This window comes from Lampetra fluviatilis, chromosome 26, assembly GCF_964198595.1.
Source record: "Lampetra fluviatilis chromosome 26, kcLamFluv1.1, whole genome shotgun sequence".
NCBI lineage: Eukaryota > Metazoa > Chordata > Hyperoartia > Petromyzontiformes > Petromyzontidae > Lampetra > Lampetra fluviatilis.
Genome location: NC_136300.1, coordinates 3,049,433 through 3,074,173, shown reverse-complemented (window position 1 = coordinate 3,074,173; position 24,741 = coordinate 3,049,433). Strand labels below are relative to the sequence as shown.

Sequence of the window (24,741 nt, the reverse complement as noted above, 5' to 3'; positions counted from 1 at the left end):
GCCCTGACGTGGTCATTAAGAAACTTATCCATTATGAAGACACTAAAATCAGAGGGACACTGGCCCACAGCCCGTGCTAGCCCAGGGCATAGTCATTATTTTCCAAACATTGCAATTATGAAGTTGGCGAAGCCCTTATGAGCCACGTGACAGAGATACACCTAACACTAGGATTTAAAACCAGATTCTAGGCAGCTCAGGCTCACTGCTCTGAAACGGCCACTATCAAATTACATGTCCATTATATATCTTGACTGAAAGCTTTCGTGACTGCAGGAATTCATATTCTTTGGGTCTTTCGGTGAAGTCACGTAGATAGGTTCAAAGAAAATAACAAAAAACAACGACGTTTTGATCGCAACACAAGCGGTCTGTGATAAGCTGAGCACATATTCCTGAAGACGACTGCTTGTGTTGCGATCAAAACGTCTCAGTTTTTTGTTTGTTATTTTCTTTGAACCTATCTACGTGACTTTACCGAAAGACCCAAAGAATATGTCCATTATAATACAGCGATAAATCCAGACTTAAGACTGCAACTCAAGATCTCAGCAATGCCGACTCATTGCTCTTAACACAACCATTATGAACCTGACATGGGAATTATGATCCTCGCAAAACAGTGAAATATCCAGACTGAGTAGCCCCCCCCCCCCAATATATTGCTATAAAATTATAAAACAAAATTTGCGATGCTTTGTAAATAAAAACAACAATTTGCTAAACCTTGGCAACAATATCTGGACTTGTCTTCATATAACAATGCATAGATTTCTGTTTATATGATTGTGGTTATGGTTGTACTTTATTAATCCCTACTCTCTGCCATTACATACAATGAAACAAGAAAAGGTCAAAAAGAAAAAAACAGAGCAATGTAATACAATATACTATTAGATATTATTGTAAAAAATAAATAAAAAGTCCATCCCATGTGTTAGTGAATTTTTAAATATTTTAGGCAGAAAATGGCAGAAAATTAGTTTTCAAATTTAGATGTTTTTTTCTGGGGACCCCTAGACCCCCTGGAAGATTTGGTCCCCCCCAATGTTGACTCCATGGCTACGGCCTTGCTTTACAGCATACAGCCGATTCAATACGGGCAAAACATATATATGTTTGTGTTTCTCCCTTGTAATGGGACTTTGCAGGATTAACGTAGATATGTATTAGGGCACGGGGTGACCAATAAGGTCTGAATTGGTCTGTGATAAGCTGAGCACTGATAAGGGGCCCGTGTGACAATGATACTGAGGTCTCAATCTCAGGCTCTTAACAGTGGGGGGCTCAGTACAGTACCCCAACATGGCCATTGCCAACCTGACATGGCCATTATGAACCCCTGAACAATGCCACACCTTTCCCACCAAACGCATTAATTCAATGCAGTGCTGGGACGAGAGAGTGGGGTGGGGGAGTGGGCGAATGTGTGGGGACTGGGGGGCGGGGCTGGGGGGCGGGGCTGATCCTCCATCTCCCGTCGTGCAGTGCGCGGCGCACAGCCCGCCTGGGAAGTCGAGTTCCGTAAACATCGACAACTCCCAGCGTGGAACGAATTAAACACAAACAACGAAATCAACAACAACAACAACACAACCCAACAACAACAACAACGTCTCCGTCGTCACGAGACAGTCACACCCAATGCCTCGCGTCGCCCGCAGCACGCGCTGGGTCGCGGTGGCCGCCCTCGTCGCACTCGCGCTGGGCGTCTCGCAGGGTCCGGCAGGCCGCGACGCGCACTTCGGGGCCGGCGACGAGGTGCAGGCCACAGCTCACGCCGGCTCGGTGGCCGCCGACGATAACGGCGGCGACGGTGTCGAGCCACAGCAGAAGCAGCAGCAGCAGCTGAGCAGGTCGGACCTGCGCAGAGTGGAGGTGGGGAAAGAGGAGGACGTGGCACCGGCGGGGTCAGCAGAGGTCAAGGGTGGTAAGGTCAGTGGGGCGCAGGGTCACCTCGTCAGGACTGACCTCGGCGCGGTGGAACTGGATTCCGGAGGAGATGAGTTCAAGCCGCCGCTGCCGCAGCCGCCGCCACTGACGGATGTGGAGCATGGGGACCGGCAGGTGCCCGGTGGTGCCAGAGGCAGCGAGGAGGGGGAGGACGGGATCGACAAGGAGGAGATTGAGCTCCAGAAAGAACGGTAATAACACGCAGAACGGCAATAGTAGCACTGCACTCATACGATGATTTACCGTGCTTCGGGTTATAAGACGTTTGGTGACAGACGCACCAGAAACGTGTGCCAGATGTATGTGTATCATACCTGTCAACCGCTTATCGGCGCCTAGCTTAATACAGACGAGTTCGGACCTTATTGGTCACCCTGTGCCTTTATACATCTCAACGTTCATCCTACAAAGTCCCATCACAACTGAGAAACAAATTTACAAAAAATGTTGCCCGCATTGAAACGGCTGTGCGCCGTAGGGACCTGAAAACTCAATTTGACAGTACAAGAATACGGGTAAGCTGTATGGGTTTACAGGTATGGTGTATGTTGCACTTCTTTCCCACCGTACGTAGCCAACCGTGCTAATTGGAGATGTACAAAGCTGGTCAAACATCGAATAAGACGCACAATGACGTTCGCGTGACGTGCATCTTATAATCCGGGGAATATGGAATTTCGCCACGAAAGCCTCTCCGAGTCTCGACAACTTTTTTATCACGAGGTTCCTGCGAAATTTCAATTGTTGGTAAATTCCATTAACGTATGGCAGGAAACTGGAGAACCAGGGAAAAAGCCACAACACATTGCGAATGAAGATACATAATTTATTTGCTCAGGAAATAACACATAGCTACAAAAAACATGGTGATTGCCACGTTGACATTTTTTTAGACCCTGCGTGCGAGTCTACATTTGTTGCTTAAGTCCGTGTAATAATATATAATTATGCATCTGCAATGCCAGCTCCCTTTCTTATGCTTCCACTTGAGACGATTTATTGAAAAGTACAGTCACCGATCATATGATAAATGTTACGTCATCTCTTATCTGCTTCTACACCAGTGCCGTATTCCAACAGTCAATAGTCCCTATGTTTTACCCTCGTGCAGTAAATGAAGTTGCATCAGTCGGTAGCTGCTGACAAAACAAATGTACTTTAGCCTCAATGTAAAGTTTATCATGATAATTAATTCAAAATTGCTGTATAACATAATTGGGAGTGGGGGGTAGCAGTGGTGCATTGCGCGACCTCCATTCCATGATTCGCCATGACCATCACCAGTAGGGAGTGATGTCTGATCCGGTCCTGGGCCCCCATTCCTACCCCCACCTTCTTCACCCCACACAAACCAACGTGGTGAAGTAGTCCAAACGACGCCAATGATCAACACGTCGTGGGGAGGTCTTTATCGAGCAGTACATTGAAATGATTGTCATTATAAATGATCACTAGAAAGTGCAACTTCATGAACTAAGTGAATACCGCACTCAATTGTGTTAAAAGTAATTTGACACATTTTTATTTTACAAACATCTCACTACCGCGGCGCCCCATGGTGACAAGATGTTAACTCCCTCGCCATAATAATAACGAGAATAATACTGCGCGCGTCTGCTTCGCAGTGGATGGTAAACATCCCGTGACGTAATTCAAAAGCATTGGCCACTGTACTTCAAGCTTTAACTTTGGCAAGTTCGAAAATGACTCACAAATTACGAATGGATGCATAGCAATCGTCACCCGATACTGACGGACTCATATCCTCGGCCATGCTTGCAAAAGAGACTATCATGGACTCATCAAGTTGTCCGCTTGATTTCTCCATTCCTGCTTTTATGTGTATTCCTTAACTAGCTGCTTGCATTTAATGGACTGACCCGGTGAAGATGGAAGATGGTATTGCAAAATTTGGTTCAGTTTAAATGTGTACATTGCAATGATTTAAATACATGTTCAAATCATAGGTGCCTGTACATCAGAAAACAATTGCAGCAAGTTTTCATAAAGTACAACAGCGGCTCACTCCACAGCACAGCGAAGCAAAGAATTTCACGGGGAAAGGAAGCATTGCCAGAAACAGTCAGTGGTAGTTATTGATCATTCATAGTTCACATTCTGCATCGGCAGGAGGGCACACGTCCCCAAAGCCACGGGTCTCTTTTAACAGGCAAACTCTTGTTTATGTAGTCTTAAACATTCACTTCCTGGCATTCAGTAGCTTCAACAGCAGTATAACGTTTTGACAATGGGAGCCTTCTTGGTGGTTGTGGAATCTTTACAATCATCCAGCACCACTGATATCCTGTTTGAATTTAGGCAACCTCCCATGGTTAAACCGGGTCTCAGATGTAATGAGTTCATTGTTTTAGTCCAATCACAAACATAGCTACAGAACATCTCCAAGACATGAAATTGATATTTACTTAATTTAACTAAATTATAACCCTCACAATTAAAAATATGTTTTCCATGCAACAATCATCTGTCTCTCTCTTTAGCAGGGCAGGTGGGAAATTGTACCCACCTAGTGTGCGAATAAATAAGTGACTTGTGTGATCTTAAAATAAGTTATTCAAATTTTGCTTCCACAGGCCGTTTTCCAACACAATGTGTACTGCTCAGTAAGAGTTCTAACCAATATACTCCGTCACGTAACACGGTAGATGCGTTCCTGATAAGCGACAACGCATTGTGCGAGGAATTACTGTATATTCATTATGGGAATTAGCTCAGCCGCGCAGCTCAAGAAAAGTATTCGATTGTTGATCACTCAGAAACCATGTTATAATGGGCGAGTTGTGCAAAAGGCGTTCCCGAATGAAATAACTGCATTATATACGCGTTGTGTGAACACGCATTAAACGAGGCCTTACCGTAATGACATCACAATTTGATTGCATCGTGGTTACGAGATGTTAACTACCTCTCCTGGTTATACAGGTCATGGATTCAATCCCGCCTCTGACGCCTATATATTTGTAGTTTGCATGTTGTCCGCGTGCTATAAATTTCCATTAAATAAGCCACTTCATTGGGCTATCACTTGTGGCCAGGTCGCTTCTGAAAAAGAGCTATGTAGCTCAGTGGACCTTTCCTGGTAAAATAAAAAAATTGTTTAGTTTAGGATTAAAAAGGAAAATTTATGAACAATAACAATGTGTCGTTTTACATTTTACGAGGTTTGAAAATGAGACCGAGACAAACAGAAACAGGACCGTGGAGCCACCGAGCACCACCACTCCTCAGCCCCCTCCAGCTCCAACCCCTCCCAAGCCCATCCTTCCGGTGCAGACGGGGGAGCAGGCGCAGCGTGAGGAGCAGTCCAGCGGGATGACCATCTTCTTCATATTGCTCGTCCTCGGTGGGTTCACCTCTGCCATGTGGGATCATGCATAAAGCAGCTTATGAGTTTTAAGTGGAGGAAATGGAAAGGAATGGTTGTTTTTAAATCATTTATATTAAGTTCGCTTGCGTGCTTGCGTGCTTGCTTACTTGCTTACGACCGTGCAAATCTTTCGGTCGTTTTTTAACCCACTTCCCGTGATCCAATCGAGCTGACATTTTGCACGCAGACTCGTTGTGCGAGACAATTAATGTTCGTGAAAATTTTTTCCAAAATTTTACACTGTTTAGGGAGAACAAATTCAATATTTAATTACCAATTGCTTAATACTGGCAGACAATCATCTGACCCATAGATGGCAGCCATCTCAAGCCAGCGGACGAGAGGACTCTAGCCGCCACGCATATAAAGAATTTATAGTGAAAAACTTTGTTTTTACGGGTTATACTTATTTTATCACTTTGTGGGGGGTGGGGGTGTGGTTGTGAACGGTTGTGCAGTTGGTACAGCACTGTGCTATATAACCAGTGACCACATTTTTTATACCTGTAAACAGCTAACATTTGTGGCGAATGAGATCTCAAATCGCCATCATCAAAGCAAATGCATGTGTAGCATTTTATTTGATCACGAGACAACAGGGACACATATAGACACTAATACACTTGCAGACAAAACAAAGACAAAGATTCCCATATAGCCTTTATCAGACTGTTAGGGCAAGTGCTACCTGCTGTTTTCGCTCCTGTAAAGGAGGAACGGACGAGATCCACTCTGCTTCTGAACAAACAATTGAGTGGATAACAAATGTAAAATTACAACTTTAATCTGCCGCTATTAATCCACACGAAAGAAGAAGAGGAGCAAGTGCTGTCAGAAAGCACCTATGAAAGCTTGCACGGGACACAAAGGGGTGGGTGGCCAACACCATACCCAGCTGCCTTTGTCTGCCCAGTGGCGATGTTTACACACCACACCAGGTCCTCATTTAAGGCTGAGTCGACCTAGGAGACGCCCAGGACCAATTCAAATATTCATCACTGGTGTTGGCCGTGAGCAGGAATTGAAGCCGGGTCGCCGGGTTCTTAGTGCGGCGCGCTAACAGCTACACCACCGCTCCCCATAATTGCAGAGACACGGAGACACACACACCGATACAACAAGACAGAGAGACACACAAACGCGAAGACACACTTGTCTGTGTGCGTGTCTTTGTTGCTCACAAGGGGATATGAAGATGGACAGATTTCTTTGAAGCACCACCTATTTGCACTTGGATGCAAATAAATGGTGCTGCCAAGATCCCTGCTGCACTTAAAGGACTTCTATTACCCATGATTTTTAATGAATAAAAGGAGTCGCTTGGCAAATTAATCCTATTAACCATGGGTTATCCACAAATCTTTCCTCTGTTTGATGAGAGTGAAATCGCTGATAACCCCGCAGATAATCGTATTCGTGATATTGGTCACCCATATCACAGCAGATATTAGGAGTTGTCATGTACATATAGGCACTCATGGCAGTGTATTTATTTGTAAAATGTAAGCCCTTGCTCTAGGAGTACCTGGTGCACGCCTTGGGCAGGTCGCAGGGTGACCTATGGACCCCAATTGAAATACGACTATGCTGACTGCGGGGTAATTGGATATTTTCCCTAGGGAGAGTTCAATGCAGTGTGCCAACCTGCCTTATTCACTGTGCTCGCTGACACAGTAGAACTTAATGAACCCCCTTGCCAATCACTGGGTGAGGCCACTTAATCCCTTGAATGCACTACAGCTAAGCCACACTTGTTGACCTTATTGGTATTTTTTATAAATAAAAAATGTCACGCAATAAGGTCTGGGTTCTTTAATCCAGAGTCATGAAACCCTCCTTAGTTACCATTAATCGAAATATGATTTTATAATGTTACTATGATAACAACTATTTCACCACTGGTCTGAGATTATAATACCAATGCTAATTGGTAACGCGCACAATTGTGATCAAACTGCAAATGGTAAAGGTGTGAAATTAGAGAAGAATAGAGCATGTCAGAAACCACAGCCTGATGAAAGCACCTAATGTGCCTGACCTCATTAGATAGGAGAAGCTCATCAGGGCTGGGCCTGGATAGGGTGACCATCATGCATGAAACAGGTGTCATGGCTGCAGCAGTTAAGTTGTCAGCAGAGAGCAGTGCAGCAAAATCCGTTGTTGTGCTCTACTGCACACCAACTTATATGCTCCCTGCCTTTAACCCGCACTCACCAGCGTCATAACAGAAGGTAAAATAACCGCCTCAACCAGCACGGCATGGGTAGGGCCCTCTTTCAGCAGCGGATTGACAGAAGAGCTGTGGATGTATGTGTGAAAACCACCGGTTGTTTTTTTCCAGCTCTTTGCATCGTCCTGGTGCGTCTGCTCATTAAATTCAAGCTGCACTTCCTGCCTGAGAGCGTGGCTGTGGTCTTTCTGGGTAAGTGCACAGACGTTGGTGAACGCTGCATTTAATGCGCACGCGGCCTTGTCTCTTAAAGGATGTTTCTGAGTAATAATTTTGCTGATGGACTTTTTTTTTTATGATTGGAGAAATTCTGAAATTCAAAATAAATTAGGTTTTTCAGCCCGGTTCCCACTGACATGCCAAAAATAACATCCCATTTAGTTTTGCAACTTCATTTGGACAAAGTCCAGCTCTGAGAATTTAAGAATATTGGCTTGAGTATCATTCAACAAATATTACCGTAATGTGAGAGGATGAGTGGGAAAGTGCTGCCCCCTATTTTGTGGACCAGAGGTTGCTTGAAGGGATTTCAGAGGCAGCTCTGATATATAGACATCTGCTCGCCTTTGACGAGCATAAAACAAATTAATCCTTCCTTTCATGACTTGACAGTGACTACCACATTTAAGATATAGTTTGGAAATAAAATACAGATTACAAAAAATATAAAAAAATATGCTGCCATTTTTGTGGGTTCTGTGTGTTTCAGGTATTGTTGTTGGAGCCTTCATTAGAATTGTGGAAAAATACAAACTGGCCAACTGGAAGGTGGGTGTTTGTGTATTTTTGTTCATTCATGGTTTTATAATTGCAAGATCTGTTCTCCAACTTATCATACTCATGTCGTGTGTAATAAATGTGGGTTTCCCCCCCTCCCCCCCTCAAATCTAGGAAGAGGAAATGTTTCGGCCAAACATGTTTTTCCTTATCCTCCTACCACCCATCATATTTGAGTCTGGATACTCCTTACACAAGGTTCGTGTTCATTTGAAGGTCAAGCATTACACATAAAATCCAATATCCGTGTTTAAATCTGTCAGCCTCAGCAGAGGTGTCAATAGCTTAAAGTAAAAGCATAGAGTACATTGCATTACTGCTAATATGCCAGTGGTCGATTCATTGATTTCACCACTTAGAAAATGTATTCTTAAAAATTACAGGGCTTAGTTGATTTTCATGTATTAATGCTCTCATACATACATCAATGTTTGTTACATATTTAGATTTATCGCATGTGACTGAACTGTCTTTACAATATTCTGCAGGGAAACTTCTTTCAGAATATCGGGTCCATCGCTGTGTTTGCTGTATTTGGAACTGCCTTATCGGCTGCAGCAGTCGGAGGAGGAATATACATTCTGGGACAGGTGTGTTTTATAATAAAAACTATTACAAGGCTGGCAATAAAAAATCTTGATGTTAACGCCGAGTTAATTGGTGATTAAAATGCAATTTCCATTGTTTAAATGCTTCCTCCTTCTGTTTTTTAGGCAGATGTAATTTACAAGTTGACCATGATGGACAGGTAAGTGCGAGTGAATGCATCCATACTCTTACATTGATTTTCCTTGCCCCTTTTTTAAATCACTCACCCACCGCTCGTCCACTGTCTTTACAAATGTGACCTTGGGAATTGTGCAGCTTTGCCTTCGGCTCAATGATTTCTGCCGTGGATCCCGTGGCCACGATTGCTATATTCAACGCGCTCAGCATTGACCCCGTGCTCAACATGTTGGTGTTTGGCGAAAGCATTCTCAACGATGCCGTCGCAATCGTGTTGACCAAGTGAGCCTTCGCCCCACCGCTTTGCACACATCAGCTCCGTTCGCACCCACGCCACATTAAATTGGTCTTGCGAGATGTTAACTACCTTTCCTGGTATACAGGTCGTGGGTTCGATCCTGACCCTGATGCCTGTTGTATATTTGGAGTTTGCATGATCTCGCCGTAATCGCGTGGATTTTTCTCCGGATCTTCCGGTTTTTCCCTCCACATTTAGAAACATCCGTTTCGAGTATTTGGCAGCTAGAAGTGTCCGCATGATAAGCCACTTCGTTGAGTTATCATTTGTGGCCAAGTTGCTTCTGAAAAGAACGATATAGCTCAGTGGGCCTTACCCAGTAAAATAAAAGTCTTTTATAGTTTAGTTTATGAATTGGTGGAGACAAGGTGGAGTTCTGCAGATATATTTCCCCATAATGCTCCACAACAACGTGTTTGTATTTTTATTATACTTGCTGACCCAGGAAAGCTACACTGATTCTCAAGACTCTTTTTTCAGAAAGGCTCTACCAAGTTTTTGCACTAAAGAGGCAATGTTGCTATGTGCAATCCCAATTGAGTAACTTGCAATGCCAATTACATTATGTTTTTAGATATGGGACCAAACCGGACAATTTGGAGAAAACCCATACAGAACAGGGGAACAACATTCATACTCCACACAGAAAAGCACCCAAATCGGGAATAAAACTCAGGCCCTTTGTACTACTGCACCACTCTGTCATCATATGTATTCTATTTGTATTGAACAGACCCCCATAATGGAGATGGAATGCACTTGCCAATCCCAGAACGTCAAAACCGTTGCCGAATTTGTTTGCTTAAACAAATACTGCTGGGTAATATTTGTCTGGAAAGCCAATAGCCAAGGGACTATAGAATATTAATATGCAGAAACAAACAATACAGTTCTGCTTATATATACTTAACATGTGTTTCTATGGTGCCAGATGTCTTGTCATGAGTCTTTGCAAGATATGCATCCGCCCCTTTGTTGTTGTGCTGTGTTTGCATCGCTCCAGTTAATGTTTTTTGTTTGCTTTGCAGCACGGCCGAAGGGCTGACGAGCCCCGATAAGTCGGATGTGAGTGGCTCGCATGCATTCCTGCAGGCGTTCACAAACTTCCTGCAAATGTTCTTTGGTTCAGCAGCGCTGGGAATACTCTTGGCGCTCATCTCCGCTCTCATATCCTTTTATTGGCAACGTCGAACTCGTGCGGGCGGACGGTGGTACCCGGGCACGGACGGCCAATGCCTGCGAGCAGGAGAGACTTTGGCGATATGTGATTGCGGGAGTGTTTGTTGTCAGCAGAAATTATTCGCAAGTTTGACACCTAGAGCAGCTGACGTGAGGAATTAAATCCCATTCACTGCACGGGAAATGTTTTCGAGGCAAAATGCATTCAGCGCAGCGAACATGTTGACCTTGAAAGAGGCCCGGAGTGGCCTTCATTCTGTTCATGAAGTCGTCAATTCTGCACTTAAACCAGTCTTTCAAAGATATAAAAATTACAGAATCTCATGTATTGCAGTATAAGTAATGAAAAATTAGCGGTGTAAGTTATTGGTGCGCTCTCGTCAACCCAAAATCAACATTTTGTCACAACATATTTAATATCTTCATATTTCCAAAGTAATTTTAATTGCTTTTCCATTTCAAATGATTTTTCACGTGCAAATTACACTGGAATATTTAGTTAATGAATGTTTTGCCCATCCAGTAATTGAATACAGTATTTTGATGATTGCAATAATTATATAACAATGTTTAAATGCTCTGATACATATTCGATTAGCAGGCAGCATTAACTGCCGTTCAATAAACAATGCCAAACAATTGCCACGGCGAACCATTTATCCAGACGCATTTGCATGTCATGTGCATTTCAATTGGTGATTTCAAATGTCACATTTGCCTTAGTAAGTTGTTCACCTTTTGAAGCACATTGACCTGAGGATGACCCCTTCACTGGAGTTTGGGATGATGATAATATTTGCATATCTGCCATATGGCCTCTGCGAGGGCCTAAAGCTGTCAGGTACGTGTGATCACACATTGTGCACATATTGCACAGATGCATTCTAATTTGTGCCTTCCACGCAATGTGCATTCGCATTTCATGCTATTATGCACGTGGTTTTTTTTCATTATTTTATTTCATAATGTTGCAAACGTGATTGCGTTATGTTGTCGTCCCTCCATATTAACATGCAAATTGAAAACACAAAATGTACGCTGCTACGATTTTTATCAATGATTCAAAGGCTAGCATGTCCTTCGCTGATAATGATGTTCAGATGAGTTTGGGCTTTTAGAAGCAAATCATGATCTACTTGTTAATTGACGTTGATTTTAATGGTCAGGCTGAAGCTCTTATTGTGTCGGCGACCTACGTTATACTGTGATGGCTGTGTGACCGGTATGCACGGGCGCCTTTGTTTTTCAGGGATCATGGCAATCCTGTTCACGGGCATCGTGATGTCCCACTACACGCATCACAACCTCTCGCCCATCACGCAGATCAACATGCAGCAAACCCTCCGCACAGTTGCCTTCCTCTGCGGTACGCGAGCACACAGGCAGACGCAGCACCCCGGGGGCAGGGAAACCCGGCAGCAGAGCGTGAATTTAGCGGGCAAACAGATTGGATGGGAGGATGAGCAGAGGTGGTGGTTTATTGCGGGAAAGGTTAACATGTTCTCAAGTGTGCAGCTGATCCACATGAGGGTAAAAGCCTTCTGGCGGTTGTATTATTAATATGATTTATAATGGCCTGCTTGTGTGGTAGGGTATATATGAGAATGTGAAAGTCAATACTGTATTGGCCACATTCATTGATCAATATCAGACATGTTCGTCTGGATTAGGGAATTTAATGCACAGGTCTCTTATTGAGAGCTACATACTAGGTATTTGATGATCACCCCCCCTCCAATCCCAACCAGCATTTTCATGAATTCGTATAGTTCACAGTCGCTGTTGATTCAATAATTGATGCTTTTTTTCACTTGTGAATAATGTAATTTTTTCAGTCTCTTTAGCCTAAATATGTACATGTAACAACAATGACATCATCATTATAATAATTCGAAAATTATCAAGGATCCCGTGCATGGTTCAGTCCATGCAACATGAACATAATAATTTAATTTATTTCATTGATGTACGCGTTGGTGCATTCCAGCTGCTTGCTGAAAGCGTCTGCAATATGCTGGGGGTGTGTTCGTCATGGTGCTTTGATGCATCGAGTGGACAGGAAGTCATGCACACCGCCGTCTTAAAGGATTGTTATTACACGCGGTAGTACAGGGGCATGGGGACTTGTCACTCGCCCTGCAGGGGAAGTTGTGCTGTAAACTACGTCATGCATTGTGTTTAGTGTCCGCTTTGCTTTGCAGAGACGTGCATGTTTGCCTACCTGGGGCTGGCGATCTTCAGCTTCCCGCACAAATTTGAAATCTCCTTTGTCATCTGGTGCATCGTAAGTTCTCTGTTACATCAAATTGCATCAAACACGGTTTTCCCATGGTACAAAAATAATCTACATTTATATATAAAACCTCCTCAAATCTTGTACAAATAAGGACGCAACCGTTTTGGATACCTACACTAAATTCAAGCTAATGTATGGCACTTAAGTGATGTGTGATAATTCATCGTAGCAGTTGCACAGTTATGCACAAATTAACAATATCCACCCAATATCAATCCACTAATGGACATAAGACTCTCCAAAGCCTTGTTGGTCATTTGTATTTTTGACCATACTTCACCATGCTGGTCAGTTTGTATTGGTGAAGGCGAGAGAGGGCAAAGTGTTAAGACTGCTATAGGTTAGTATCCTCTTCGCAATTCTGATTGCTAGTTTTATCGATGCAGTGTTTTAATGCACGAGGATATTACCGTTACCACTTGTCTCGTTTTGTAGGTGTTGATCCTTGTTGGTCGTGCCATCAACATTTACCCACTGTCCTTCCTGCTCAACTTCTTCAGGGACCACAAAATTACTCCCAAGATGCAGTTCATCATGTGGTTCAGCGGTGAGGCGGCCAATCCTGTCCTGGCCAAATACGGACGCATTCACCTGCAAAGCGCAGTCTCCAACTCTTTTCCACTCCAATTCTCTGGCCTCTCTTCATCATGTGCTGTGAAGAAGAGTCATTGCCCAAAAGGTCACAACTATTATAACGCCAAAACCTGGCCCATCGCGGCCGGGGTTACTTTCTTTCAAATAGCGCAGTCGTCAAATCCGTGATCCATAAACTCAAAGGCATGTGGGAAAACTAGGTTTTGGTTCACAGTTCATCATCATGAACGATGAATGATGATGATGGCGTGTGTACTTTTCCCGCGGCGGCAACATCATCGCGTGCCGTGCGGTTAGGCTACATTACTCTATGGTGCGTAAAGGAATCTCACTGTCATCCGCGAATGATCGAGCCACAGTGGTGCAATCGGTGAACTATACCTCAATAAGTTTTGTATGGAATGGTCAATTTCGCAATGGGAAAACCCGCGATGAGCAAGGTTTTGGTGTTTATTTTTCCTTTCAAGGCACTGTTATTGACGGATGTGTTGAGTTTTTTTGTTATTTTCGCTTTTACTGCTGCCAAGTATCAGGTGTTTTGTCGTTTGCACGTTCGTGCTCCTGCTGTTGTTGAAGGTTCTTTTTTGCTCATTTAGCAATTGGCATTGGTGGATCTAATGTTCATGTTATTGTTAAGGTAATGCTGCTATTACTAAACCAATTACTTCTGCTCTTAATGTTATCTTTGCTGACTTCGCAGCATCGTGGATTTAAATTTAACGGCACTAACAGGGGAGAGCCCCTCTCAATTAACTAAATGCAGAATCAAAAATTGCATGACTAATTGTGAATGTTCTAATAGAATATAAATCTGATTGGTCATGGATTCGATGGTAATTGTTTGGGGAGTAAGGAGAGTTACAAGGGAGGGTTTCCAAATGATTCCCCCAAACCCCACAGCTAGAAATAATGAGTTTCATTGTGCACTTTGGTGCATGTGCTGTTGAATGAAGTGGATAACCTGACATTCACTGCATTCCCTTTAGAACTACTTTTTTTTGGTATCACCTCGGGGTGTAACAACGCATTGATTTATCAATTTCATATAGATACTTACGTTCATGATTCATGCATCATATTTCCTGTGTAAGAATCAATGTTTTTTTGTTCGTAGCTACGTAACTCGCGGTACATCACCAATGGCAGCCGCTCAAGACCCTATCTTTCACAGCAATGTTTAATCTTCTTGGTTCTTTCGGTAAAGTCACGTAGAAGGGAAATAATAAAATAATAAAAATAAACATAATAAAATAATTCTCACGACGTTTCGGCCACAACGCAAGCAGCTGTCCTCAGGTGAAGAACAGGTCTGTCGGAAAGACAGCGCAAGCAGCCGTCCTCAGGTAAAGAACAGGTCTGTCTTCACCTGAGGACGGCTGCTTGCGTTGTGGCAGCAACGTCGTGAGAATTATTTTAATATGTTTTATTTTTATTATTTTATTATTTCCCTTCTATGTGACTTTACCGAAAGAACCAAGAAGATGAATCCCTGCAGTCACGAAAGCTTTAAATAGCAATGTTTAAAATAGACAATGATTCTTGAGGTGGCCAGGTGGCTCAGACGTCAGAGCTTTGAGCTGGCACAGCCGAGATCCTGTAATTAAACTAGGTTCTAAAGTTTCGTTAATGGATGGTCTCAGACCAAGTCCCTATTGACCGCACAAAAATAAACATCACACAGAAGTTGGTTCAGCGCTTAATTTGGCTAAATTCCTGCTCCGAGTATTATAGTTTAGAGAGTCGGTGTGTCATGCGACGAACATGCTTTGTATCTGGGCAGGTGGGAAAGTGCTTGAATTATTCTTGAATCAGATCGCGACACTGCATCGCGACGATACATCTAATCACAGGGCTAGGGGGTGGTGGTGGTGGTGATGCATTGTACCACCCATAGTTATCTTGATGACAATGATTTATTTTTGACATAGCAGCCAATACGCTGGCGCGTCTCGGAGTGCTTTATATCACATCTCATCGCAAACATTTGAAAGGACACCCCAAGTGGCAGCTGTCACTGTGGGCACAAGGTGACTCAGCACCTGGCCTGCAATCGTGCATTAGTCTACCAGTAGGGGGCAGTGATTTATATGTATAACCCCAATTAAGCAATTAACTTGAGAAAACTGAAAAAATATCACCAACGTTTTTACTCATTGACACTACTGCTGCTGCTACTGCCATCATTGCTGTCGTCACTGCTGTCCTGTCACCATTGCTGTTCTTGCCGGGGTGGCCGCAGGCCTGCGCGGAGCGATCCCGTACGCGCTGAGCCTGCATTTACAGCTGGAGCCGCTTGAGAAGCGACAGCTCATCGGCACCACCACCATCGTTATCGTGCTCTTCACCATCCTGCTGCTGGGCGGAGCCACCATGCCACTCGTCAAATACATGGACATCGACGAGGCCAGCGCCCGTACCAAGCGCCCGCGCAAGGACATCAGCCTCAGCAAGACTGAGAAGATGGTGCGTACAAAGGAGGGGAGGTGGTGGCGGTGGCACGCGCGTGGGCAACGCGGCGATTCGCCCCCCCTGCCCACCCGGCGAGTCGAAGGATCGTCTTGATTTGCGGTCACGATGCGAGTTGAGACTTGGTTGCATTTCGGTCTCGATTCATGCGTCTCGTTTGTATGCGTTGTTTCTTATTTGTTCTGTCTCTTTTGTGCAGTTTTGTAGGCAAAATGTAACTCATTGGCATGTGCAAGACGACAATAATAGCCTGCCCTTTGTTTTTCTGGATAAAGTCTTCGCTCGCATTATAACAGACATGGTGATTGGTCATACCTTACCACGCGGGTCAGTGGAAAGATGAGGGTGGGTGAAAAACCAGCAACAATATAATTATTGATGTTAGCAGTGGCCCAAAATCTAATGTATATCAACCATACATAATTGATATACTTTTGCATAAATTATTAATTGTAATTACTTGCCGTACTTTAATAATTGCTTACACACAATTTGACACACGTATTGTGAGTATAAAAATAATGTTATCAGTCAATAATGTCGATCCATTGTACACACAGACACACACACACGTGTGGTTCTTCCACTCTTGGCACAGCCTCGGCCATAATGAACGTAATGACAATGATGACGTTTGGAGATGAGGTTGATGAAAGGATGAAATATAATGTCTACTTCATTCTCCCCTCAGTGGAGATTGAGAAAGCGAAGCCTGCATTGCCGCCTGTGCTTTACAGTCGGTCCCAAACCTTTTTGGCACCAGGGACCGGTTTCGTAGAAGACAATTTTTTCACGGACCGGGCGGGGGTGGGATTCATCATTGGGTCTTTCCCCTTTTCAAAGCAGCTCTCCAGCGACGTTAGTTTTTTACTCATTGTGGCTACTAGGGGTTAGCAGCTTGTGGGCTCACCTAAATTGTCTGAGACAAGTGCGCAGTGCGGGAAATAGGCGCGGACGGAAGTGGTAAATAATAAAATAATTGGGGCGGGCCACGTGCGGACTCACCGCTCTCACCTCCTGCTGCTGCTGCCCGGTTCCTAACAGGCCGCGGACCGGTACCGGTCCGTGGCCCGGGGGTTGGGGACCCCTGCTTTACATAATAGCAGTAACTCATCTGATAAAGGACCATTGCCTATTAGGGATCTTAGTTTGGCTCTTATTGCTGGCAAATTATGCTGAATTGTTAATCCACAAATCATTCGGAAATAACAGTTGATAATGACCATTTAATAAGTGCAAAGCATACCATTGTTATTGGCCAATTCACTTTAATGTAGAACCGAGCTTTAAGTTATTGCACAATTAGTCTATTACTTGAAGCTCTAATGATGATAATTTCCATCTCATTTTGCCTCGCGTGCCAAATGGGCATGGGGACATTTTTAACCCTGGCCAATTACATTAGCCATTATTAAGCACTCCCATTACATTCACATCGTTTTCAAATGTGGCAAACGTGGACATGCGATGAGTTTCTCTTGCCAATCATCTCATCACCCTTTTGTGGCCAGGGCACTAGGTAATTACATACATAAATGCCTGGTGATAATAAGACTGATGTGCATCTGCATAACAATTGTTTTTTATATAGGATTTGAATAGGAGAATTTGCCAGGTCCGCTTCGCTAGTTGGCTGTCATGTTCTGAGTTAATGGGGGTCGTATAATAAATTCACAGATGTCATGCACACAAACAAATGTAAACTAAACTAATAGATAAACAAATTTAATTCATTAAAACATCAAATCAGATGTTTAGTTCGTAACAATTGAATGTTGGAGATTCATATTTCTGGGCTTATAAATAGTTGTTTTCTGTGGGAGTTAACCAGAGTGCCTCAAAAACACACGTGATAATAATGATTCATGTCAACTTGTAATGCGTCATACAGATTTCACTCAGATGCGCGAGGAACCACAGACAAGCAGATTCTGGTGCCTCATTTGCCAAATTCCTCTTTAAGCTCTGTGGTCCTCTATACATAGAGGTGTTATCAGCCAATTAATGAGTGTATTACACCAGCAGTATTGATGAGGGCGGCTGACGGAATCGAACCATGAACCTCTGCACCAAGCGGCAAGTGACCCGAGTCATCAAAATGGCAAAGCAAAACATAATTAAAAAGTACAACAATGATTGTAGACACGGTTCTGGCATAACTTAATGCACAGACATCGGATATATACCCGGATTTTGTACACCCTGCAATTCAGGGGTGTGCCAAATGTAGTTTTATTGTCATGTGCGCGCGAGAGGACCCTGACGGCCGTTCACACGTGCCGCCGTGTTCCCTGGACAGGGCAACACAGTGGAGACAGAGCACCTGTCGGAGCTGACGGAGGAAGAATACGAGGCCACGTACGTGAAGCCAAACCTCAAGGGCTTCCTGTGGCTGGACGCCAAATACCTCATCCCCTTCTTCACGCGGCGCATCACGAAGGAGGTGCGCCACTTGGCCTTGCATCCCGTCCACGGACACACGCACGCAAAAAAAACAATGAACCCCCCCCTTAGCCTCTTTGTGGACTGTTGGGGAAAGTGCTGTTACCGTGCACTTCTGAAGGCCAACATGGTGCATTAAAGGGGGTGTTGTGACCGACATCGCGACCAGCTGCTTTTGTTCCTATGGCGTTGATGCGCGCACGCTGCACTAGGCGCTCATATAAGGCTGAAGTCAGGGGAGGCCCAGGACCAGTTAAGATCTTCACCAATAATGTTAGCCCTTACCAGGAATTGAACTCGGGACGCTGAGTTCATAGCGCAATGGACTGACCACTCCACTCAGACATACATAAACACACATAAACACACACAAACACACACATACACACACATGCAGAGCTCTTAGATTACATACTCTGGAGGTGGCCAGGTGGGTCATAGGTCAGAAAACTGATCTGGCATCATTGAGATTTTGGGCTTAAATCGGTGTTTCAGTTACCAGTGAAACAGGTCTTAAAGCATAGAAAGTTGATGGTCCCATTCTGGTCACCATTGACTGCACACGCGAAAAAATATTAACAAACAATGTAATTTAGTTAAAAAATGTGGTTTGATTGCCGTTTGAATAAAATGTCTCATTAGCAATGCATACGGGGAATAGCGTCCCTTAGTTTATGGATAAACGAGGACACTTGAAAGGTTCTCAGAAGTACTCTTTGGTTCTTTCGGTAAAGTCACGGAGATATAAAATAAATTAAATTAAATCACGACGTTTCGATTGCAACAAGCAATCATGATCAGGTGGTAAAACCACAGCAAGAACATTTTGTGGTTTTCTCACCTGATGATGATTGCTTGTGTTGCAATCGAAACGTCGTGATTTAATTTATTTTATTTTATACCTACGTGACTTTACCGAAAGAACCAAAGAGTATGGATCCCTGCAGTCACGAAAACTTAAAATCTAGTTATCATAAATATGTCTGTGAATAACTCCACTCTTGATCTCAACCACTATAATCTTATTTACAATTATGTAATTGTTGTAAAGCGCCTTGGAATAAGGCGCTATATAAATCTGGATAAAATAAGATTACCTTCTGCAGGCCATTTTCAAAAATAGAGTGATGCACTGATCACTTTTTAAGAGTTCCAGGTGGAAATTTCTTCATCCCACACAACTCGATGCCGTTCACACAAACGGTAAAACTGGGTAAAGAGACAAACAAGCCAACATTGAAACAAAGTGTCCCCACTCGGGACATCGGGCCAGATTGACGTCTCTATATGATTACTGACAAAAAACATTGCCGCTGCAATTTTCGGCAATGCTAGTGATAGAAATCTGGGCATGTTATTGCCAAAAATCTCAAGGAACATTTATGAACGTATGAATACGACTAATTGTTGATCAAACATTTCACTTTCATATTTTAAAAGAAATACAGTTTGTAATACTTAGCTACAGCAATAATAATTTTTCTAATTTTTTATACCAAGGAGTAAACCTATTAAGACATCTTCCCTAATGATAGCAGAACCATCCTATAGTTACTTTTTCAAAATAATTTAAAACAAATGGTAATGGGAAATGTACACAATGACAACTGTTGTACTGCTGCGAGTTAATTATTTAACATTTTATATTAATCTTAAGCCTGCTTCTGGGCAGAGGGATTGTGCAGGGCTCGGGCTTAAATATAAGCTTAATTTGGCATTTGCTGGAGTCAGGAATGGATGGGATGAGTCCTATGTATGTGTTGTATGTATTTTGGACTTCTTTCGTACTTAGCCAACTGTGCTAATCGGAGGCACGGGGGAAGGACAACACACTAAACACTATAAGCAGTTCTAAAGAAATTTAGATATTAAGCAATCGCATCTGAAAGCGAGAAATGCAGTGGCCGTCTTTGTTCGATGGTTAGCCAAAAGCCGCTGACCGGAGTTTGTGTGATGGTTTATGCTCCTTGAGATCAGCAAGTTCAACGTGTCTTTTGGCCTTGACACAAGTGTTCACGTTAGGGACATCGGTGTATACACTGTGGCTTGATGGTGTCATCTCTCTCTCAAGGTGGCTTTGTCTTAGCGGAGCAGTGTGTGTGTTGCACACGTGTGAAGCGTAGGGAGCGGTAGCGCAGTGGTTAGCATGCTGCGCTACAAACCCAGCGACCCGAGTTCGATTCTTCCCCACGGCCGACACCAGTGACGATTATCTGAACCGGTCCTAGGCCTCCCCTAGGTCCACTCAGCCTCAAATAAGTACCCGGTGTGGTGTGTAAACATCGCCACTCGGCAGACAAAGGCGTGTGCCGTGGCGGCACACGCCTTCATAGGCACTACTCGCTAATAACAGCACTTGCCCCAACAGTCTGTGAAAGGCTATACGGGTGATCTTTGTGTCTTTTCAACAGGACCTACGCAACGGCAGGATACAAATGCGCTCGCTCACCAACAAGTGGTACGCCGAGGTGCGGCAAGGACCGTCGGGATCGGAGGACGAGGAGCACGAGCTTTTGTGACGGCGCCGCGGACATGTTAGCGCGCACTCGCACACACTCGCACTCGCACACACTCGCACGCACTCGCACACACTCGCACTCGCACGCACTCGCACGCACTCGCACGCACTCGCACTCGCACGCACTCGCACGCACTCGCACGCACTCGCACGCACTCGCACGCACTCGCACGCACTCGCACGCACTCTCACGCACTCGCACGCACTCGCACGCACTCGCACGCACTCGCACGCACTCGCACGCACTCGCACACACTCGCACACACTCGCACTCGCACACACTCGCACGCACTCGCACGCACTCGCACGCACTCGCACACACTCGCACTCGCACGCACTCGCACACACTCGCACGCACTCGCACGCACTCGCACACACTCGCACACACCCGCACACACCCGCACACACGCACACACGCACACACGCTCAAAGACAAAGATCCCCCATATAGCCTTAAAAGATTGTTGGGGCAAGTGCTGTTAGCACCTATGATGGCTGGAACGGCACACGAGGGGGTGTGGCAAACACGATACCCGACCGCCTTTGTCTCCCCAGTGGCAATGTTTTTACACACCGCACTAGGTACTCATTTGAGGCCGAGTCGACATAGGGGAGGCCCAGGACTGGTTGAGATCATCGTAACTGTGTTGGCCCTGAGCGGGAATCGAATTGCGGTCCCCAGGTTTCTAGTGCAGCGTGCTGACTGCTACGGTCGCCCTTCCTATACACACAAAGACAAAGATCCCTTGTATGGCCACACACACACACGCTCACAAGCACACACTCACTGGCTCGTCTCGTTTCCTTTAAATCATCTCCGTCGTGTCTCTTATTAAGAATGGGTCCAAACGCACTTTATGCGTGAAGGTATTTTGACGCAACTGCTGGAAAGGCCGACGGGATTGTTTTAAGTCTCTTCTAAAAAAAAAGGCGTTATTGTTTTAGTTTTATGTGCAATGGTAATGTTTGTAATGAGAGGTGGCCCTATGGAAAGTGCCTGGTCATGATGTTCATTGTTAATTCCTAGCATCTGGCTTGGTTGCACTCATCGTTAGGAAAATCTCCGCCCTCTCCTTTCACTTTCTGCCCTCAAACTCCAGGTTCATGCTCTGATCTTTACCCGTCTGGACTACTACAATTCTCTTCTTCTTGCTGCCTATGCTCTCATTCCCCTCTAACAAACTCAAAAATGCTTCCGTGCGGGTTATAATCTCCCATTTAGTTGTCACACTTGGCTTCTCCCGCGACTCCACTGGCTTCCCGTTTACACCACTGCCTTTTCAAATACCTCGCACTCGTCTTGAAATCTCTGCATGGCCTTGCCCCACCTCATCTTCCCTCTCTCATCTCTGTCCATGATGCCCCCTCTCCTCTTCGTTCCCAATCTTCTCTCTGTCTCTCCTCACTGTACCAAATCTCATTTTCAATTTCTCTTCCTCCATATCCCCTCCACTGAAAAAACTTCCCCTGTACATGAAGCAGTCCCCCTTCTTAACCTCCTTTCATTTCCTCCTCAAAGCTCCACTTCTCCATTGCCCATTTCCCTCTTCCCTCTTCCCTCCCCTCTCCCCTCCACTCATTCACGTCCTTCCCCGGCCCTTTCGTGATCCCTCAGTACCCTCTATCCTGGTCACTCGTTTTCGCCCCCCCCCCCGCCACCTAAATCACTCTATTTTATGACCGCGTTTTAAATTGCGTTAAGCGCCTTGAGCTAAGGCGCTCTATACATATAAACTAAGATTAAGAAAATAAACCGTCCCCTTCTCGGGCCTTGAAATGCAGGCCCTGACTGCAACCCTATTCTGTGCAATGGCCATAGAACACATGGTGTTAAGGTAGCATGTAGGACAGTCGCACGACATGAAGTAAACTTTTAATCTTCATTGAGGTTTCCTTTAAGAGTTAGTGTGGTCACAGTATGCGAGAACCTTGCAATAGAATGGTACTTGCGAAGCAGGCCTAAGGCTTTTAGTTTTCGCGTGTGTTACGTTTTAATGAAAGCAAGTAGGGGATCGCTTCATTAACGAGAGTGAGTGGACCGCGGTGTGTGCGACGATTTGTGTCACTGTGAAACGAGCAATACTGGTATAACAAAAAGAGGGCTACATTTGTATATTGCTAAAGCAAAAAACGTTGCCAAAGTGTCCATTTTTAAGTGTTAACATTTTTCGGCATCTGTATTCACAGCTTTCCCTACTTTTGGTAATAATGACGTTTAATTTGACTGTAATTTTAACTAATGTGGTTACTGGTGGTTTTATTGATTTTTTCTCTTTTATTTAACAAGGAAATGGGGTATATTGATGGGATAACTGTTAAGACTTAATGGTATAGAGCATGATGCTGGGTAATTGATCAACAGCATACAGGGCATGGGATGCCACGGTGGCGAGATGTTAACTACCTTGCCTGGTATACATGAGTGGGTTCGATCCCAACCCTGACGCCTATATACAATTCCACATGATAAGCCACTTTGTTGAGTTTTTTTTCGTGGCCAAGTCGCTTCTGAAAAAGAGCTAAACAGCTCAGTGGGCCTTACCGTGGTAAAATAAATTGCATAAAAAATAAGTGTATTACAAGTTGCTCTCTTTCACAAATGTCAAGCAACTTTACGTCCCTTGCCTGGATCAAGTTCCACACTTTTCAGACTCCTTGGATCCAGGCACTCACAAGGTCACATGGTTGCACTTGTGCCTTGCTATTCCCCTGCTGGTAAATGATTGCCTAGTCGTGTAGAAAAGAGGGCATGGATTTAGATACAGCCACAATGTCCTCAAGCAGTGGCTTAAGTGGATATCAAGATTGACAACCTCAATATCGTATGCAACAGGCGTTAAGAAAGTGAGCCAGAACACACTCAAGAGAGGTTTCCTGAGAGCAGTGTGGAACCACGTGGTTGGTTTAATGGATCCAGGAAGTTTATCATTGGGGCATGCAACCCCCCCCCCCCTCACAGTGATTTAAGAAATGGCCGCAATTCGTGGCCACAATTTTGTCTTCTGTTTACCGTCTCGTTCGTGCGGTTTTATTTTCATTCGCCTCAAAGTAATGGCATTTAATCTCCATACAGTTTGCATTGTGCATCAATGATAACTTTTGAGACATGCATGTGATGCGAGTGTAAAGATCGATCTTAACCAATGAATGATGAATGCGTCGTCATACGTATTTGAATGGGTGTGATCGGTAAAGCTTGCCGATTTCATTTGTTTGGCCAATGTACGGTGAAACATCTCATTCGCCGTTCATCCGGGACACCATTTATAATTGTTTTTACAGAGGTTGTTAACTTTGCCATTTGAAACTGTAATGTTGACAGTGGTTATAGTTGAGCTGCTATGATTTTATTGCTTTGATTGGCACTGTTTGTGGCAGCAGCAGCACTTTTGACACGATCCGCAGGGCGTGTTGGCAGCGATGAATGTTTTTTATTGAAGTGTGACTGAAAAATTATACAAAATAGAGCACATAAACTTTTAATACACGAGCGTTGTTGACACTGTTCTAGGCATTTATTTATGGGGTTTAACGTGGATTTTGTGTATACGAAGTTTCTTTTTTTGAACAAAATAAAGAGTCTATTCATTGGAACAGGTGTGCATTTTGTCTCCGTTAATTAAGTGAATTGGCGGTGTTGTAAGGACGAATGTAATTGGAAAAGAGATATGCGAAATTAGCTCCAGAATATTAGTGGCGTATTTATATATGGTATATCTTACACAGCATGTTTATATGTACATGCTCATGTATACATTTTGTGCACGTCACCAGCTTAAAAATCAATGCCTCAATTCATTTTTCTATTTTTTCGCCCTTTTCCCAACATACTCGGCTCTGGCAATGTGGAGTTTTAGGAATTTTCTATTTTCGT

At 44.1% G+C, this 24,741-nt stretch overlaps 1 protein-coding gene across 1 annotated transcript; it reads left to right on the top strand.

Moving 5' to 3' along the window:
* Positions 1-1,460: 1,460 nt before the first annotated feature.
* Positions 1,461-24,461, top strand: SLC9A8 (solute carrier family 9 member A8). Its single transcript, XM_078868527.1, has 16 exons — positions 1,461-2,144; positions 5,136-5,317; positions 7,683-7,763; positions 8,281-8,339; positions 8,463-8,546; positions 8,837-8,938; positions 9,062-9,096; positions 9,213-9,356; positions 10,401-10,539; positions 11,287-11,392; positions 11,801-11,917; positions 12,753-12,835; positions 13,283-13,394; positions 15,681-15,904; positions 18,207-18,350; positions 20,761-24,461. The coding sequence occupies exons 1-16, from the start codon at positions 1,645-1,647 to the stop codon at positions 20,866-20,868; spliced, it is 2,220 nt and encodes a 739-aa protein (XP_078724653.1). The 5' UTR covers positions 1,461-1,644; the 3' UTR covers positions 20,869-24,461.
* Positions 24,462-24,741: the final 280 nt, after the last annotated feature.